The sequence below is a fragment of the Elephantulus edwardii genome, unplaced genomic scaffold, assembly GCF_000299155.1.
Source record: "Elephantulus edwardii isolate Elephantulus edwardi_28Jun2011 unplaced genomic scaffold, EleEdw1.0 scaffold00010, whole genome shotgun sequence".
Classification (NCBI taxonomy): Eukaryota; Metazoa; Chordata; class Mammalia; order Macroscelidea; family Macroscelididae; genus Elephantulus; species Elephantulus edwardii.
In genome coordinates this window covers 31,613,446-31,632,145 of record NW_006399760.1, presented here as the reverse complement: position 1 = coordinate 31,632,145, position 18,700 = coordinate 31,613,446, and the positions used below count along the sequence as shown (strand labels likewise).

At 38.7% G+C, this 18,700-nt stretch overlaps 1 protein-coding gene across 1 annotated transcript in view; it reads left to right on the top strand.

The window, feature by feature from the left end:
• ACVR1 (activin A receptor, type I) overlaps positions 1–18,700 on the top strand; it is a 104,738-nt gene that overhangs the window by 74,253 nt on the left and 11,785 nt on the right. The window contains exons 7-8 of the mRNA XM_006880793.1: positions 9,488–9,763; positions 13,567–13,764. Coding sequence (XP_006880855.1) covers positions 9,488–9,763; positions 13,567–13,764 — 474 coding nt within the window. The remainder of the gene's footprint in view (positions 1–9,487; positions 9,764–13,566; positions 13,765–18,700) is intronic.

Sequence of the window (18,700 nt, the reverse complement as noted above, 5' to 3'; positions counted from 1 at the left end):
TCTTACTTGGTGACTTACAAGCTACCCACTAGTGACTCTGAAACAATCTCTTAGCTTCATGTATAATATTCCATGGATAGAACTTGGATTATCTGCTATTCCTTGAGAATGCCACAAAAATCCCCTAGACATCACATGTATATAAGTGAAATAACTGGTGCTGCTCTACTGTCCACTGAGGTCTAGAATCTTTTGTTTTAGAACCACGTTGCTGAGTGGAGTATCCTGCATAAAATGCTCAGTGAATACTTAGTCCACTGGAGTCAAGCACATGAGAAACTGGAACATTAACCTTTTCTGTAGGATTTGTGTAACAGAAGGACCCTCTTTCAGTCACGTGCATTGTCCACTTCTTATTACCTAGTGATTCATGGGAGATTCTAGATGCATGAGATCTCTCTGCCATCATTATCATCACAACCATGTGGACTGATCTTATTCCCGTAGTCCTTTTAGTTGAGATGGATGATGGACAGGCGTTACCTTTTTTAAAACGTTTTTCTGCTTTACCAATTTTCCTCATTTAGATTTTCTGTGATCATTTTCTTTTCTTGCCATCAAAAGAGCAGATTGCATTTTGAAATCAGATTGTAATTTCTCCCCCTCTCTTCAGTGACTGCCAACTCTAACCTCCTAAAGTAAATAAAATGCCTGTGTATATAGATTAAACCGTAGGCCCTTGCTGTTGAGCCCTCTAAGGAAACTTGTGAAACAATATCTTTCCAATTGTTGATGTTGTTGTGTGCTGTTGTGTCAACTGTGACTCATAGCAACCCTGTGCATAATAGCTCTGAACGCTGCCCTTCCCAATGGATGAGTTGAAATTTCAGAGACCTGTCGTACCACAAGATTAACAGAAAATTGGGCTGTTTAAAACAACCAGGAGTTCTGCAGGAGGAAAGACCTGGCAGTATAGTCCTACAGAAATTAAGACACTTTGCCTTCAAGTTGATTCCAACTTAAGGAAGTTGATTCCGACTCATGGTGACCTTCCATCTGGTTTCCAAGACTGTAAATTTTTACAGGAGGAGACTGCCTGTATTTCTCCCACAAAGAGACTGGTAGATTCAAACCACTGTTTTTCTATTAGCAGTCTGTCATGTTATGAGCTATGCCACCAGGTCTCTTTCCATAGATTACGGCCTTGGAAACCCTATGGGGTGATTCTCCTCTGCCACTCGTGCCAACATGGACTCAGTTGCAAATAGCAACAGTGTGAATTTCAACTCTCCCACTCCCACACACCACGCTTGATTTAAGAGCCCTGTTTGCACAGGGCATTCATCTATTAGCCAAAAGGTCAGTGGTTCAAATCCAATGACTGTTTTGTACAAGAAAGATGTGGTAGTTTGAAAAAAGGAAGTTTTGCACCCTTAGCAACCTTTCAGAGCAGTTCTGTTCTGTGCTTTCGGTGTTACTCTTAAGTGGGAACCAATCCCACGGCAACAGTTTTTTATCCAGCATTTTGCATTTATGATGACTTTGGCAAGACTTTTCAGGAAATATTCCCCGGTGGTGCCTCTGATGGTCTAGGCCATGTGTGTGGCTGGAACCGAGCCCACAGCGCTTACCACTGGCCTACACAAATGGTGATCTGGAGCACTACGCAAGGGATGATGATGGATGGACACAGAACACCTTTTTGTTTGTCCCTGACATCTTGTTTTCACCATGGATAACTTGGAGCAATAGGTGGGATGATGTGAGGTCACAGATGGGCAGAGGGAGGCCAGGCAAAGGTCTGAAGGTTACTGAGGAGTTTAAATAGGGTAGGTGGGAAATAAGAGAGAGAAGGGGCTGTGTGTGGCTGTGGGGCCATAGTGGATGGAGTAGTAGTGAATTCCCATCAGAGGGTGGTGCTAGGTGACGGGCAGCACCACCCAGCCCACCACAGCACCAGCCCAGCCCAGCCTCTTCTAGTTCTTTGGTAGGGGAGGGGCTTACCTTCTTACTACCATGCACTGCACAGCCCTCATTTCTCATAATGCTGATTTTGGAATGTAACCTTGGAATCTAAGGATGTTGATAAGTAAGATGTGCATAGTTAGACAATTTTAAACATTTTCCAAAAAGCTAGATAGAATCATTTGGCTTACTGTTGTTAGAGGCTATCAAGTTGTACACCACTCTGCCAGTCTTTCATATGTCACGTCTCTTCTCTGATACTGTTACAATCACTGTGTCAGTTCATTTTGTTGAGAGAGAGTCTTCCTCTCTTTCTCTGACTCTTTACCTTTTCCACAGACTAGCCCCTCCTACCAACCTGCCGTAAGTATATGAGAAGTTTCACCGTCTTTGCCTCTAAGGAGCAACCTAGTTGTACTTTCTCCAAGACAGCCCAAGGGATATGCAGTACTCTTCTACCAACACCACCGTTGAGATTTATTCTTTTTCTGTCATCTTTGTTCACTGTCAGACTTTCAAAGGCTAGGAGACAATACCATGACTTGAATCAGGGATACCTTAGGCTTTAAACTGACATCATTTCTCTTTAGCTCTTTGGAGAGGCCCTTGACAGCAGAATTTTCCAGTGCAACACATCTTTTGCCAGAAACACTATGAATACAGTCCTACTGTAAAAAAAACTAAACCCTAGTTAATTAAAGAAGATAAACCTAACACTGTTGTTGTTATGTTGTTATGTGCCGTCGAGTCGTTTGCGACTCATAGCTACCCTTTGTACAACAGCCCTAAACCCTGCTCTATCCTGTGCCAATCGCATGGCCTCTGACACACCTATCCTAAGTACCCCAGTTACTGAATCAGTCCACCTCATAGAGGGTCTTCCCCTCCTGCGCTGTCCCTCCACCTTACCAAGCATGATGTCCCTCTCCAAGGACCTGTCTCTCCTTACAACATGTCCAAAGTATGTCAGACGAAGCCCCAGAATCCTTGCCTCCAAGGAGCAGCCTGGTTTCACCCTCTCCTGGATGAATCTGTTTATTTTCTTGGCAGTCCAGGGTACATTCAATACTCTTCTCCAGCACCACAGCTAGAAGGCATCAATTCTCCTTCTATCTTCCCTAGTCATTCCCAGCCCAACTCTCTGATGCGTAACAAGTGATTGCAAAGACCATGGCCTGTATCAGACGCACCTTAGTCTCCAGGGAGAACCATTGCTCTTCAGTACTTTGGAGAGGTCCCTAACAGCAGACTTTCCCATCGCAATATGTTTTTTGATTTCCTGGCTGCTGGTGCCAAGAGTGTTGACTGTGGAGCCAAGCAAACTGAAGCTGTGAACAATCTCAATCTCTTCGCCACCATCCTGATGCTACCAATTGGTCCAGTGGTGAGAATCTTTGTCTTCTTGACATTGAGCCTCAGTCCATACTGAAGGCTGCAGTCCTTGAACCTCTGCAGCAAGTGCATGAGGTCCTACTCAGTTTCAGCAAGCAGGGTTGTGTCATCTGCATAACGCAGGTTGTTAATAGATCTTCCACCAATCCTGACGCCACACTTCTCCTCATAGAGCCTGGCCTCTCGGATAATCTGCTCTGCATGCAGGTTGAAAAGGTATGGAGATAGGACACACACATATATATAGTAATATTTTAATCTTCTATTACTGTTAATAAATGTGATCATAATATTTTATTTCATTTTCTGGTAGTTACTTAGAACACACAGAATCTAGCACTCTAGATTCATGGCATGTGAATTCATGGTAGCCTTACCTCTCCATTGTCAGAGCTGCCCTGTGCATGGTTCATGAGAGAGATGCCAATTAGAGGCTCTCCAGGGACCCCCAGACTTTGAGATTTACTTTGGCTCTTGAGCAGCCTAAGAGATTAGCTTTGACTGTTAAATAAGATACCTCTTCTCTAATTATTTTCCCCCTTTTTCACAAACACATCCAGTTGCTTTGCTAGAGTTCCAACGTAGAGTCACCTCTTCAGTTTACAGCCTCCACTAAGAATGGAGCACTTCGCTGCAAACACAAATGCCCCATCAAAGTGCAGTCACAAAGCAAATGAAGTTATAACATTCATGTTTTGAGCAGTTAAAAATCCCACTTACTTAAGTAATTTTTCCTGAAGGTCTAAAGCATAATTAACAGGACAGTGAATCCTTCCATAAGACCTAGGGGACTCAGGGAAGGTGTGAAAGTAAACATGTCTTCTTTGTTTATTATTCATGTATGTAACCAGAGGCTGTTCATCCTTTGGGGAAGAAATCAGTAGAGGCCACACAGAATACAGCAGTAATTAAGTTTGTTTTGAGTGGTACTTTTTACTTAAGGGTGTTTGTTTTTGACCAAGACATTAACGTTTAAAAGAATTCAATTTAAAAATCATAAAGCATTTACAATGAAATGATATTAAAGACAAGGATAATATTTAAAATAAAAAAAAAAAATCATAAAGCAAGGACCTTTAGTAAGAATAACTAATACTGACGTACAACGATGTTAACTTGCTAAAGACTCCAAGTAAAAAGGGTAGAAGGAGACAAGGAGATAGTGAAGAGCAGGGAGGAAGGAGGGATATGACCAGAAGCCACCACCCATCTGGCTTAGAGGAAGAGGGATACAGAGGCAGGCGCAAGTTAATACATTTAGCAATGTTATGTGGATGCAAATGTTACATTGCTCTTCTGTAGATAGGAGCCATCTTCTTTTCCAGTAGGCTGGTCTACTGAATTCGTGCTTATTCTAGAAAGTGAAATGAGAGAATAGATATGAAATGCTTGGCACATAGAATGCAATAATGAGTATGAGCTACTGCTGCTGTGGTGGTGGTTGTTTTCTTCCTGTGCAAGACGTGGTATACTAGACCCTCTCCTACTAAACCTTGGTTTGCTAGCTACCTAATAATGCTGTGATCATAGGCAAACCATGTAACATCTTTAAATAACAATAAAACTGTTTTTGTTAGCTGCCACTGCGTGAGTTCCAGCCTCATTTAACAGAACACTGCCTGCTCCTACACCATCCTCACAAGTTGCTGTGGTTGAGCCCATTATTATAGCCTCTGTATCAGTCTGTCTCATTGAGGTTCTTCCTCTCCTTCACTATCCCAGTATTTTTCCAAGCATGATTTCCTTTTCCAAGAATTGACCATGCCTGAAACTTACCCTAAATATGTTAGGGTATGTGATGAAGTACAGTCATTCTATTTCCTAAGAATTCCAGCTGTACTTCTTCCAAGAAATTTTTTTGGAATTCTTGATGTTCAGTATTGTACTCCAACAACGTAATTGAAGGACATCAGTTCTTTGTTCTTTCTTACCATTGCCGAGCTTTTGCATGTAATTGAAGCTGGTGAAGATGCTGTAGTTTACTGTCATACTTAGTGTCAATACACTTTAGTATTCAAAGTGATATTTTTTCCTCTGAGCACTTCAAAGAGGTGTTTTGAGCAGATATTCCCAGTATTTGAGTTCTTGACTGCTGTTTCCATGGATATTGATTATGGATCCAAGTAAGATGGAGTCATTGACAACTTAAATCTGTTCTTCATTTATCATGATGTTGTTTATTGGTCTATTTGTGAGAGTTTTTGCTTTTTGTTGATGTGAAATTAATTCTGAAGGTTACAGTCATCAAGTCCCCTTCACTTAAAATAAGCAAGGTTGTATCGTCTCCATAATTCATATTCTTAAATAGACCTCCTCCAACCCATATGCTACTTTCCTCTTCATAGGTAAAGCATACAGATTGAGTGTGGTGAGAGGTTATAATCCAGACACATATACACATAATTACTGATTTTCAACCCTAAAGTATTGCCTTGTTCTGTTCGAACGACTATTCCTTGGTCTGTGTACAAATGCCACTTGGGCAAAAATAAGTGTTCTGGAGAGAACTTTGGAAAGAATAACATTCTTTACAATGTTATTCATAATTTTTTATCCACCACACTGAAATGCTTTTACATATCAATAAAACATAAGTAAACAGCTTTCTGGTATTCTCTGCTTTCATTCAAGATCTCCCTTGTATCAGCAGTGACATCCATTGTTCCAGTTCCTCTTCTGAATCTAGCTTGAATTTGTCAGTTCTTTTCTCTGTGTACTGCTTTAGCCAATTTAATTATCTTTAGTAAATGTTATTGGTATGTGGTGTTGTTGATATTACTGAATAATTTCTGTATTCTGCTAGATCACCTTTCTCTGAAATGGGCATAAATATGGATCTCTTCAAGTTAATTGACTAGATAAGCTATCTTCCAAATTTCTTGGAGTAGATGAATGAGTACATATAGTAGGGATGTATTTATTTGTTGATACATCTCAATTGGAATTCTGTAAATTTCTGGAGCCTTGTCTTTCACCATTGCCTTCGGGGAAGTTTGGACAACTTGGTTCATCATCATTGCTTTTGATCATTTGCTCTATTTCTTTTTTTGATGCTTTCTAGATCCTTGAGAATTTTGCTCATAGAATCCTTCAGTATTGCATCTTGAGGCTTGACTCTCTTCCTCAGGTCTTCCAGCTTGAGAAATGCAAGCATGATTTTCCCTTTTGGATTACTAGCTCCAGGTCTTTATACTATGTCTTCTTGAGTGGCCCTTTAGAATCTTCTCTTCAGCTCACTTCATTTCTTCCTTTCACTTTTTGTTTTTTAAATCTAATATTTTTACTTTTTAATTTTTGGAACATTTTACTCCCCTCCTCTCTCCCTTCCTCAACCCACTCCACAAAGCACCCCTTGTTTCCGACTGTTGTCATACATACAGTGCATAAGATATTCTCTTTTACTAGGTTCTATAAGAGTACCTTTATTTATTTTTTTAGAAAATGTTTTTAATTAATTTTAATGAACACTTCCAGAGATTCTGGATTTCCATTCATTGTTCCTTTCACTTTTGCTTCTTTATGTTCTTGAGCAAATTTCAGAGTCTCTTCTGACATCATTTTGGTCTTCACGTTCCCATCTTTTCAATTACCTTTTGCTTTCTTCCTGTCTTGTGTCCTTGATGTTGTACCACATAACTTACCTAGTCTTTGGTCTTTAGTTTCTTAAGATGGTCTCTAAATTCAGGTGGATATTTTCTTGTATATAAGCATTTGATGGTCTATTATGCTGCCAGCCTCTGACTTTGTTCTGACTGATGTTATTCTCTGTTGTCTCTTTCCACAGAAATGTATTATCTATAAAAGGCATACAGTTATACTTGATAAATCTCATGAAAAAACATCTGTGAAATTGACTTAAAATTTTATATAAAGTACTATGCATCTGTAATGTTATGTTTCTTCTTAACTGATCACTTCGGTCATAATTCCTTCAAGCGATTTTTTTAAGTTCTGTTTGTAAATCTCAACCTTCTTAGTCCCTGATCACATCTCATATACAAAATTCTAGAGAGGCAGCTCCACAGCAGGAAAGACAAGCATACATATGTTAAGTGTTTGATAGGATAAACAATGCACTAATTTCTGGGGCTCATGTATTTAATGTGCTTCAGATTCTCCCTAGAAGTGTCTAGAAAGATCCCTTCCTAACTCTATGTCCAGTTTTTGTCACTATCTTACTTCTCAAGGTCTCCTAATTTGTTCTTTTTTCCAGTGGCAGTAATGTCTAGCATGGATTTTTATACTGGGCTCTGGCTGCTTTTTTTTGCAGGTAGCAAATTATTACAGTACGTTAACATGGTGTAATATTTTAAAATAAACCTCATTTTTTTTAAGAGTAGTTTTTGATTTATGGGGGGAAATGCAGAAACTACAGACTATCTCCCTGCATGTTCTTTCTCTTATTTACATCTTGCAACATTGCAGTTTCAGTATTTTTACATCATCTATCTTTTCTATACAACAAAAGCCATTGCCTGGCTTTCCTTTTTATCAAAGAACATCATTAAAGCTCATTTCTTTTTGCCTGTTCTTTTATTACTTGATGAATCTGTGATTTGATCTAGACTTACAGTCACAGACCAGAGAATTCCTCTATGAGTTATGCATTATTACACTGCAGACTTCAGTCAAGAGTCATGACTAGGTTGTAGGTCTCTTGAGTTTTGAGATGGGTATTCCTTTTTTGATAGTTGAGAAGTGGCCTCTACTTAGGATATTAACATGAGGGAGAGTTTCACACTGTCTCATTTTGAATGAGTTGTGTTAGCTGTCCCCCTGTAGACTTATAACTCATAGGGACCCTTTGAAAACAGATCTGAACCTTACCCTGTCCTGCACGATTCTCAGTCTCTGCCATGCTGAAGCCCCTTTTTGCAGTCACAGTGTCAGTCTCTAATTGAAGGTCTTCTATTTGTCTGACCCCCCACTTTTCCCAGCATAATGCCTTTTTAAAAATAACTGGCTCTTCCTGACAACATGCTCGAAGTATCTGAGATGAAGTCTCACCATTCTAACATTTAAGGAGTACCTTTGTTGCGTTCATTTCCTCCAGAACAGATTTGTTTGTTATTTTGGAAGTCCAGGGAGCTCTCGTGGCCTCGTGGGTAGGGAGTTACACTGCTATCACAAAGATGATGCCTCTGGCAGTTCAAATCACCAGCAGCTCAATGAGAGAAGGATGGGCAATCTCTTCCTGTGCTGTTGACAACTTTTGAAAGCCTATTGGTAGGTCAGCCCTAAATTGGTTCCAACATTGACAGTTAGATTTTAACAGTCCAATACTTTTTGCCGACACTGTAATTCTGAGCCATCAATTCTTCAGTTTCCTTATTCACTGTCCAACTTTCATGTGTATATGAAACTACTGAAAATGTTTATAAATGTTACTTCTGTTTAAGCCTTAATACAATTTAGAATATTTTTGAAAAGTATTTCAATGATACTTAGCAATAAAATTATACACTCATGGGCTGGGCAACAGTCTTTTAAAGAATGGATACTAATTTTTCTCCCTGTTGGTTATTTGGGGAACTCTGGCAGTGTAGTCCCTACCTTGTTGCCCTGTTAACCAAAAGCTGCACATCTCAGATGTCTCATATCTAGCCCTGGCTCCAAAGGAGAGCAATGAGCAGTCTCCATCCATTGATATTCACATCCTCAGAAACTCAGTGGAAGAATGGGTACTTGTGAGTGGGAACTAACCTGGTGACAGTGAGGGATTTTGAGTGGTTTTATTAGTTGATACTATTGTAAATCTCCATTGGTGGCAATCATCAATTTGTTTGTATTTTTAATAATATCTACTGTGAATATCCTATGGACTGCCAAAAGAACAAGCAGATATATCTTGAAGAAGGTGCAGCAAGAGTGCTCTTTGGAGGCAAAGGTGGTGAAGTTTCATCTCACATACCTTGTGCATGTTGCTTAAGAGAGGCTGTTGTTTATTGGAAAGGGACATCATTCTTGGGAAAATGGAGGTTCAGTGGAAGAGAAGAAGAGTGTCAGAGATTGTGAGGATGGCACAAAAGAGGTCAGGATTCAGATCTGTTGTTTACAGGTTCGCTGTGGATCATACTTGACTTAATGACACCTAACAACCCTATGTAGAGGATTGTTTACAGAATCTAAGCCTTACAGGGTGCTTTGACTTCTGAGGTAGGTATTTATTTCTTTTTTGTCCTCTTTCTAGGTTTCATTGCTTCAGACATGACATCTCGGCACTCCAGTACCCAATTGTGGTTAATTACACATTATCATGAAATGGGATCCTTGTATGACTATCTACAGCTAACTACCCTGGATACGGTTAGCTGCCTTCGAATAGTGCTCTCGATAGCCAGTGGTCTTGCACATTTGCACATAGAGATATTTGGGACCCAAGGGAAACCAGCCATTGCCCATCGAGATTTGAAGAGCAAAAACATCCTGGTCAAGAAGAATGGACAGTGTTGCATAGCAGATTTGGGTAAGAGGTTGTTTTTGGTTTGTTTGGGTTTTTTTGCTGGTTTTTTTTTTTTAAATTAATTTTAATGAAAGTATACAGAGACTTAGGGTTTCCAGTCATTCATTGTTGCACTTTTCTCCCTGTCCACCCCCTCACCCCGAATTCACTTTTCTCCTTGATGAATAAAAGAAAAATTCTTTCATTGCTATGCAGTCCCTCCCCCCAAGTCCACCGTACTGTGCAGCCTTTATTCTTGACTCCTGACATGACAATAATACCTAATCATATATCCCTTTTAGATTTGGGTACATTTTTAACAAGTGTGTTTTACTTATTACTTTTACTTTTGTAATATGCTATTGTTTTGCCAGAGTTCATTCTTTTTTTTTTTTTCTTTTCCCAACATTTTATTATAAAAATTTTCAACTATGCCAAAAAACTGAATTTTACAATGAACAATAGTATAACTGCACCCAAAAAAATCTGTAAACATATTGTTGTTGTTGTTGTTATGTGCTGTCGTGTTGTTTGCAACTCATAGTGACCATATGTATAACAGCCCTAAACTCTGCTCTGTCCTGTGCCAATCGCACTGTCTCTGACACACCCATCCCGATTACCCCAGTCACTGAATCAGTCCACCTCAAACTTTATCTCATGTATTTCCTATCTTATAACCCACCTTAATTTTTGACATGTTGTGAAGTAAACTACAAATAAAATAATCCTTTCTTTTCAAGACTTTAGTCACCAACATGTAAGCTAGAAGTTATTATTTTTTCATAGATAAAATTTATATGTACCATAAAATACAAAAAGCTTATTATGTTCACATTCTTTTGAGTTTTATCAAATGCTGTATAGGCTAAATCCACAATGAGATAAACCTTCCAGTTACTTCAGCAAGTCAGCTGATACTTGTTTAATTTAAATAAAAAAGTTCCCTGCCACATCTTACTCCCAGAGGCAACCAGCCAGTGTGGTTGTTATTCTTGATTTTGTGAGAGATTAGGTATACAGTATATGGAGTAAGTAAAGAACCTAGGGAATGGTCTTGTTTTAAATACTGTTTTCTACAATTGTTCTTCTTATTCAAGTCAAAATAATCAATTGAAAAAGAGAAAAACCAATCCCTAAACCAATTCACCCTTTATCCTATTGGGAAATCTCATTTTTGGAATGTTATGATAATGTTCAGTGATGCTTTGAGTACAAGTAAGATTTTTTTTTTCATTTATAGCAATGTTTTACATAAAACTGTATTTATTGTAGACACTCAGTATTTGCCAAATAATTGTGTTAATAAGGACAAGCTTGAATAGTAATTATTCATTACAGTGGACTATTGAGACTCCTTATCCTACCTGATTAAAAATGGTTTGTATAAATATTATTGAAATTATTGGACAAATGTAGGCTTAAGCTATTTATTATGTAAATAATGAAGTTTTAAAGTATTAACTTGAATGAAAAGAAAGGCAATATACAGTTGGGGGAAGTCAGCACATCACCACTGAGGCAGAGGCAGACACTGAGAGGCTCTTAAGAAAAGAAAAATATTTTCATGTGTATTTTTAAGAGCAGGTACTTTGACCAATCAAAAAAATGCTTTCTTTTAATCTCTTTAAAGTCTTTTCTGTTAAACTTAAAAATTATTTTACATTTTTTCCCAGATAAGAGAGAACATATTTAAGATAAATATTGAAAAAGCATCAAAATGAAAGCTCTTTGTGGGCAGTTCTTAGTTGCAGTGCAGAAGATAAATGCCATGGCTGTTAGAGCCAGAGCAATTTGGATTGAGCTCTGGCTTTTTCAATGATTCACCCTGTGCTTTTATGCAAATACTCCTGTCTGTTTAACTTCTCCTAAGTGCTAACATTGAAATGAGGGTTGACCATCAGTGCTTGACACAACACTGTACTTGAGGATTGTTTAATGATTTCGCGAAATTGTGTTCATGGGTTACTCATGTAACTAAAAACACCCACTGTGCCTGCCTCCCAGAGTTCTTGAAAGAGTTAGGAATTATTTTAAATGCAGATAATAATCATTAAAGTGATAGCTGCTGTTCTGATCCAGTGATCCAGGAAAAAGGGATGGAGTGAGCCAGCAATTGGCCTTGGTTTATGGGGCGTAGTTAGGAGGGGATCTTTTGCAATAAATCCAGCTAGTTAATTCTTCAACTTCATTTCTTCTAGCCCACAGTTTTCCAGTTGTTTACATGGATAAGGATAAAAAAACAACAACTGTGTTAAAGAGTCCTTGTTCAGGGAGTAGATAAGTAATGCAGGAGGCCACTCTAATTAGATCTTAAGTTATTCATATATGTGTATTTATATCCAGAAATTGGGGATCATTTATTAGTGGTAATGTTCTACTGGTAGTTTTCCATTAATTTTTCTAGATTCTTATAAAAATGCCCAATATGCAGGATAATTGAAAGATAATATCAGCAATCACTTATAAGCTCAACACCATGGCTTAAAAATTAAATTCTTCCGTATGTCTTTTATCGATATTTGATTGTGTGTTTGTTAAACCACTGGAAAATAAGCTCCAGGCACCATAGCACTTTATTTCTAGGTATTTCAAAATGCGTTCTTGAGTTAAGGCCATTTGCTCTTTTCTCAGACTCATTGTCACACCTAAAGCATAGTTCTCTAATGTAATTTAATATCCATTTTCAGATTTTCCCACTTTTTTCCTCATTGCAGTTTGGTTGGCATGTCTCCTTGGTTATCTACTAGCGGGTAATAAATGCCTTTTAAAATGACAAGCATTTATTACAAGTGTCCCAGAGAGTCAGGAGTTTTGGAATTATTTCATTATATATATATATATATATGGTTCTGGCTCTAGGTCTCCTGAATATTGCAGATAAACTGTCAGTCAGGGCTATAATTATTTGAAGTCGACTTACAAGATGGCTCCCTCCCTTCCTTTTAGGCTGTTGGCAGGAGGCCTCAGTTCTTCATCATGTGGCCTCTTCACAGGCTGGGAGAGTGTCCTCATCCTGAATAAGCTAAGAGAGAGCACATTTTTATGAGAGATGTGTGCTTTGGTTGAAATCCAATGTACTGCTTTGTGTGCTCACGTGGCTGAAAGAGTGGATTTCACCACCTTTATTGTGCAAATGTGTAATTCTTCCTTTAAGCATGCAACAATACTTAGAGCAGTTCGCACTCTATATGGTGATAGATTGACTGAAATTCTTTTTCACAAGGTTTTCAAATTAGTGTTTGAAGGCTGGTGGGAGTTGTGGTGACATTTCAGAGCTCAATTTGCCTCTTGTTTGAGGCTCAAGATTTAACATAAGCACTTTCCCCCCCCCCTGTGGACTTCAGTCATTGATCTCATGTTCAAGAATGCATTAGTCTATTATTTACCCAGAACATTTTGTCTTTTGTTAATGTGCTGTTAAGTTAGAGCCAGCTCATAGTTGGACCCACCAGCAGGTTTTCAGAGACCATAAATTGCATGGGAGGAGATTGCCCATCTTTCTCCTTCAAACCAGCTGGTGAATTACAATCCCATGTCTTTGATTTGGCAACTCAACTCTTTACCATTAAGCTACCAAAGCCCCTTTTTTTGTCGCTTAGAGCTTCACATATCAACTAAACTGCTGTAGGATGTTCCTTTTATGTTAACTTTTCCCCTTTCCTCGCTCTACAAGTACTAAGGATATTCCAGGGATTATTCTAGATGTAAGACAGCAGTGACCATGAGTGCCACAAGAGGGCACCATGGTTGGGTTTGACTTAAAATCCTTCAGTGACCTCTTGTGAGAAAGGTCCTATTGAGTTGATTTATCTTCTTCCTTTCAGGCCTGGCAGTCATGCATTCCCAGAGCACCAATCAGCTTGACGTAGGAAATAACCCCCGTGTGGGCACCAAACGGTACATGGCCCCCGAAGTTCTAGATGAAACCATCCAGGTGGATTGTTTTGATTCTTACAAGAGAGTCGATATTTGGGCCTTTGGACTTGTTTTGTGGGAAGTAGCCAGGCGGATGGTGAGCAATGGTAGGTATATAATGTAATATGATGTCCTTGGTTCAGCTGACTTTAGAGGGACAAATGGAATATTTAAATCTATCATCATATCTATCAGTCTGTTCATATTTGATTGATGATTGGTAGGTGAGATGGAATAATATTATGTTGTAAATACACAAGAGGGAAAGACAGTTGGGAAGAGATATTTCTGGAAGATGTTATTTATTTCTCGGTCTTCCTTTTGGTCCATTCATATTTGAGTTCTTTCATCCATCCTTCCTCCCACCCTTCCTCCTTCTCTGCTTCTTACACAAAAGTCTTTTGACTTAAAGGGGAAATGTAAATTAACCTAAATATGAACTTTCCTATTTTAGATACTTTTTAAAGTGTGGATTATAAGAAAAGTTTCCAATTTTATTTCCTTGTACAAAGCAGGCTGTGTCTTCCAGAATATCCAGGTTTAAATTCAAGAAGCCATGATTATTGAGCTTGTGCTGAGCCTCTTACAAGTCAAGGGGTTTAATAGATTGCTGTTGCTGTAGCAGATAGAGAAGCATTTGCCATTTTCTACTCCTCACAACCCTACAGGCTACCCTCATTCAGGTGCAACCAGAACAGCCACAAATACACAGTGGAAATTTAAGCCTTCTGAGAGCATTAAGGAAGTGTGCTTTTTTCCAAATTGCACACACCCCATTTACCCACAAGTGATCATTATAGTAGAATCATCTGAATTCACTACGTCAGCTGCTATAGATTTACCATGAAAAGTGTTACTTCACAGATTATCCAAAAGGATTCCAGGAAAACAGATGAAAATGTCATGCTGCTAGATTAAAATTCATTTCCAATAGATATTGTATCCTCCTGTGACCTGTCAGAATCCTGCCTGAGAAAAACAGAACTTCGGCTTGCTAACATCCCGAGCCCATTCCTCTCTCACTGGTACTTTCTAAGGATTGACATCCTTGGAAGAGTCATAGTTTTCACGAATAGCACAGCCAGAGATTAGGAGAGTCAGTGAAGGATGTGGAATCCGAGCAATTTAATGTCCTTTTAGTAATTGGCATGCCTTCAAGGTAACTTTTCTTCTATCTGCAGAGCGTGTCTGCTTTGAATCACCATCTAGGGATTTCAGAGCTAGTGTTAAACATGAATACACGTGGACGCTAGTATACAAATTCTTTTAAAAGTACTTTTTTTGGCGGGGTGGGAGTCATGAATGTTTTCTCAGTAGTTGTTTCTCAATCTTCGGATGCTACTGACTTGAAGTTTGTGCCATACAAGCGCCTTGAGAATTGTTTGCAACAGAGAGATTGTTTTGCTGATTTATAAAGTTTTGAACTTTGTCTGAAATTGCACATCGACTTGATTTCCCAGCCCCCTATAAACTTTGGGCACTTGGAACTGGATATTGAATTATAATAGTTTGCTTTAACTGATTCTAGAAAGATTTGTATAAAATAAATGATGTGATAGTGAACTTGCCCCAGATGAAGAGGACACTGGCTTTCCGGAGCCAGGACAGTAGTGTTTCCAGCCCTGGGTGTGCCGGAGCAGAGCTGGGCAAGCCTGCCTGATGAAAGAACTTGGCTGAAGCTTAGGCTTTGTAAGAACTCGTGTTGCAAACCCTGTGTCATGGGCATAAACCCAAATGGCTTTTAAAGATCAACTGAGATTAACAGTGAGTTTGAAGTTGTAGTCATCAGTTGAAAATTTAGTTCTGCCTTTGTTTTTATAATTATTATTACTATTAATCTTGACTGTCAGGAAGAACATTTTGATTGGGTTTTTTTTTGGTCTGGTCTCTCCCTGACATCATCATGTGGACTTTTTGCAGTTCCTAATATTTTGTAGGTTGATTTTCTGTAATATAATGTGGGGTTTGATTTGGAGGGAGAGGTAAGGGTATCACCTTGCATTGCAAACCAGCATCCTTTGCGGTGACTAATTTGTTACTTTCTCTTCTCTCTTTCTATTCCCTTTCTCTCATTGGCATTCATGTGTCCGTGGACACAAACACAAAGTTGCAGAGCATTTTATCTAGTGAAATGTCAGTGTTCATAAAGGTTTTATTAATGATGTATTAGAATTCCCTCTTTCCCAATAAAAAAATAGAAAAAATTACTTGGAAGGAGAAAATAAACATGACCTGGCCAGCATTCCTATTCATTTTTATGTTTTATCTAATGCATCCATGTCTGTAATTTTGACTTAGTTCTCATTGGATGGAAATTCTGTATCTTTCCACCTCTCATTTGTGTTGCTTTTAATGTTACTAAAAGGTCTTGTAGTATATGATCATGTAATGTTTTATTGATATATAACCATTTCCATCCTGTAGCCTTCATTTGGGGCCTTTAAGCAGATATCTTTGCACTTTTAACCTTTTCATTTGGGGAATTCGTTTTTGATATGAAGAGAGGTAGACTTGGTAGGTCAAATAGTATGGATGTTTTTGTGACTCAGCATGTGTTGTCAAATTACTTTCCATAAGAGTTGTGCTAATTTACAGGATTCTCCTCACCCCAGAGTATGATATACTTGTTTTACTTCCTTATCGTCTTCAGCAACTGTCATTAAGAGAATATATATTTTTAAAATTATTGCATATAAAATGTACCTCATTAAAATATATGCATATCTTACATTAGGTCATTATAATTATGCATCTTTTGAGTTTCTTAGTCCATTATAAAAATTGATGACCAGATAGTTTCCTTGCAACAGTGTGATCCTCAGCTGAACGAGGAACATAAAAATAGGTTGCATTTTATATTTTCATTGGAGTTTTACATTTATTTGCTACTAATAATAAACTTCATGCTGTTTCTATGTAGGAAATGAGTAGTAAGTCCATTTTCACCACTGAAAATTTCTCAAGAGTGTCTTTTAGATTTTACTTCTGAGTTTAGTTTGACACTGAGCTTAGAATTGGTTGGAAAGAAAATCATTTTATATCCTTTTGGGTGAATTTTCTGTATGAACTTAAGGCCAAATTTGCTTAGATCCATAGTCCTTAAACTTGAGAGTGTGTCAGAGTCACGGAGGTCCTTCCCGAGTTAGGGTAGTTCGAGTGGGCCTGAGCTTTCTCCTCTCTAGTGATTCTGGGGAGGCTTCCTCCTTTCCAGGCTTAATGGGACTCAGATTCTCCTTTAAGAGCCTTTCCTTTGAGCCTTGGCATTTCTTTCACTGCTTCTCTGGCAGTATTTCTTCATTTCTTCTGTCCTTCTGCAGACATACTTGGTTTTGGTCTGCAATTTTGGTAGGAGGAATCTCTAATTAAATGAGTACATCCTAACTGTGGACTTGTGTTAAAGCTAAATGCTTTGCTTTGCTCAGAAACCTTCCAAGCAATTTAAGATCATGTGCTCTCTTAGTAGGTCCTTTTTGTGAGCTTTATCCTTTGGCCCTAGTAGAGTGGATCTCTGTGTGCAGAATCTCTAGTTTGTTTCTTCAATACTGTAGTCATTTGCCACATTGATTTACAAAGGAACAAAAATGTTCTTCAATGCTCATCATCCAGAGCATTTCAGACTTAGAATAATCCTTACGCCATGAGTCTTCGATTCATTTCCAGGAGCTTAGACTCTACTTCAGTATGTTTTAAAAATAGCAAATAGAAAGTTTGAGTTAAATGTCCTGTAAACTTGTCGTTGGTGTACTTCACTATCAACAATAACATGGTTATTTTTAAGAGTACCTAAGATTAGTAAGATTGTGCTCAAGGTCCCCTCAACATTTGCACAAGAATTTTTAAAAGCTTTTGCATCTAGCCTATATAGATTTGGCTGTTACCTCTTCTTTACTGTGCTGCTGCCTCCCCTTGCTACAGTTCTCCCCAGGGCTGTTGCCTTGCTCACAGAGGTCTGTAGGAATGATGCCTCCTAGAACCATGCAGTGCTTCTCCCAGACCCACTATTGAGCTGATGCCAACTGAGGATGACTTACAGTTAGGTTTTTGAGACTGTAAATCATCACAGGAGGATGGCTTATCATTCTTCTACAGAGCGGGTGGTGGATTTGAATTGCCAGCCTTTCAGTTAGCAGCTTAAAATATTACACACGAGTGCTGTCAGTGCTCCTTTTGGACTAGTAGAGGGCAGTGAAATAGGATGGTGCACAGTCTAGCCTGGGATCATGCTGTTAACTGTCTTAATTACCTAGTACTGCTGTAACACAAGTGCCGCAGGACCGCTTTAAAGAACAGGAATTTTCTCACAGAATGGCAGATTAAACGTTCAAGTCGCGTTCCCAACCAGACGGTTCTTTTCTGGTTGACAGGCCCTTGTTTGTGGATAATCCTGTACTATCTGTGTTTTCCTCTACCTGTCTTTATCTTTTTACAACTCAGAAATTATTAGGTTTAGGATCCATACTGCACAGCTATGACTTGGTCAAAACAGCAAAGGAAAAACCTTATTTTGAACAAGGTGATGTTCATAGACACAAATGCCAAGAATTCAGCATGTGCTATTTTGAAACTCAGCTCAGTACATAGTAATCACTTATATAAGTTTCCTTGTGCAAAAAAAATGGGTAATAATAAAAGTAATAATAATGATGTGTGCTTTGGAGGATTTTGGTGATTAAATGTAAAGCATCAGTTTGCAGCTGGCATGTAGTAACTCATTATCGTTAACTTGGACCTGACTTGGAGCTGCTGCTCCATTGACTCTCTTGTATATGAACCCTAATAGAGGCATGGCCTTTGGGTATGCAGCAAAGCCCCTTACAGGCCGCACCACCAGAGCTCCCTGGCATATTAAATGCTTATTGTCAGTCATTAGTGCTGTTACGTTTTTATTGAAAGTGAATCATTGCCACTAGTGTGCTTAAAGCTTTGAGGATCCTTCTCACCTCTCATGATCAATCTCTACCATGCTGCCACCTGACTCCTAAAGTGCTCTCTCTTTACTGCCCAAAGGACGTTTACATGGGCGCTTCCTTGTTCCTTTTTTTT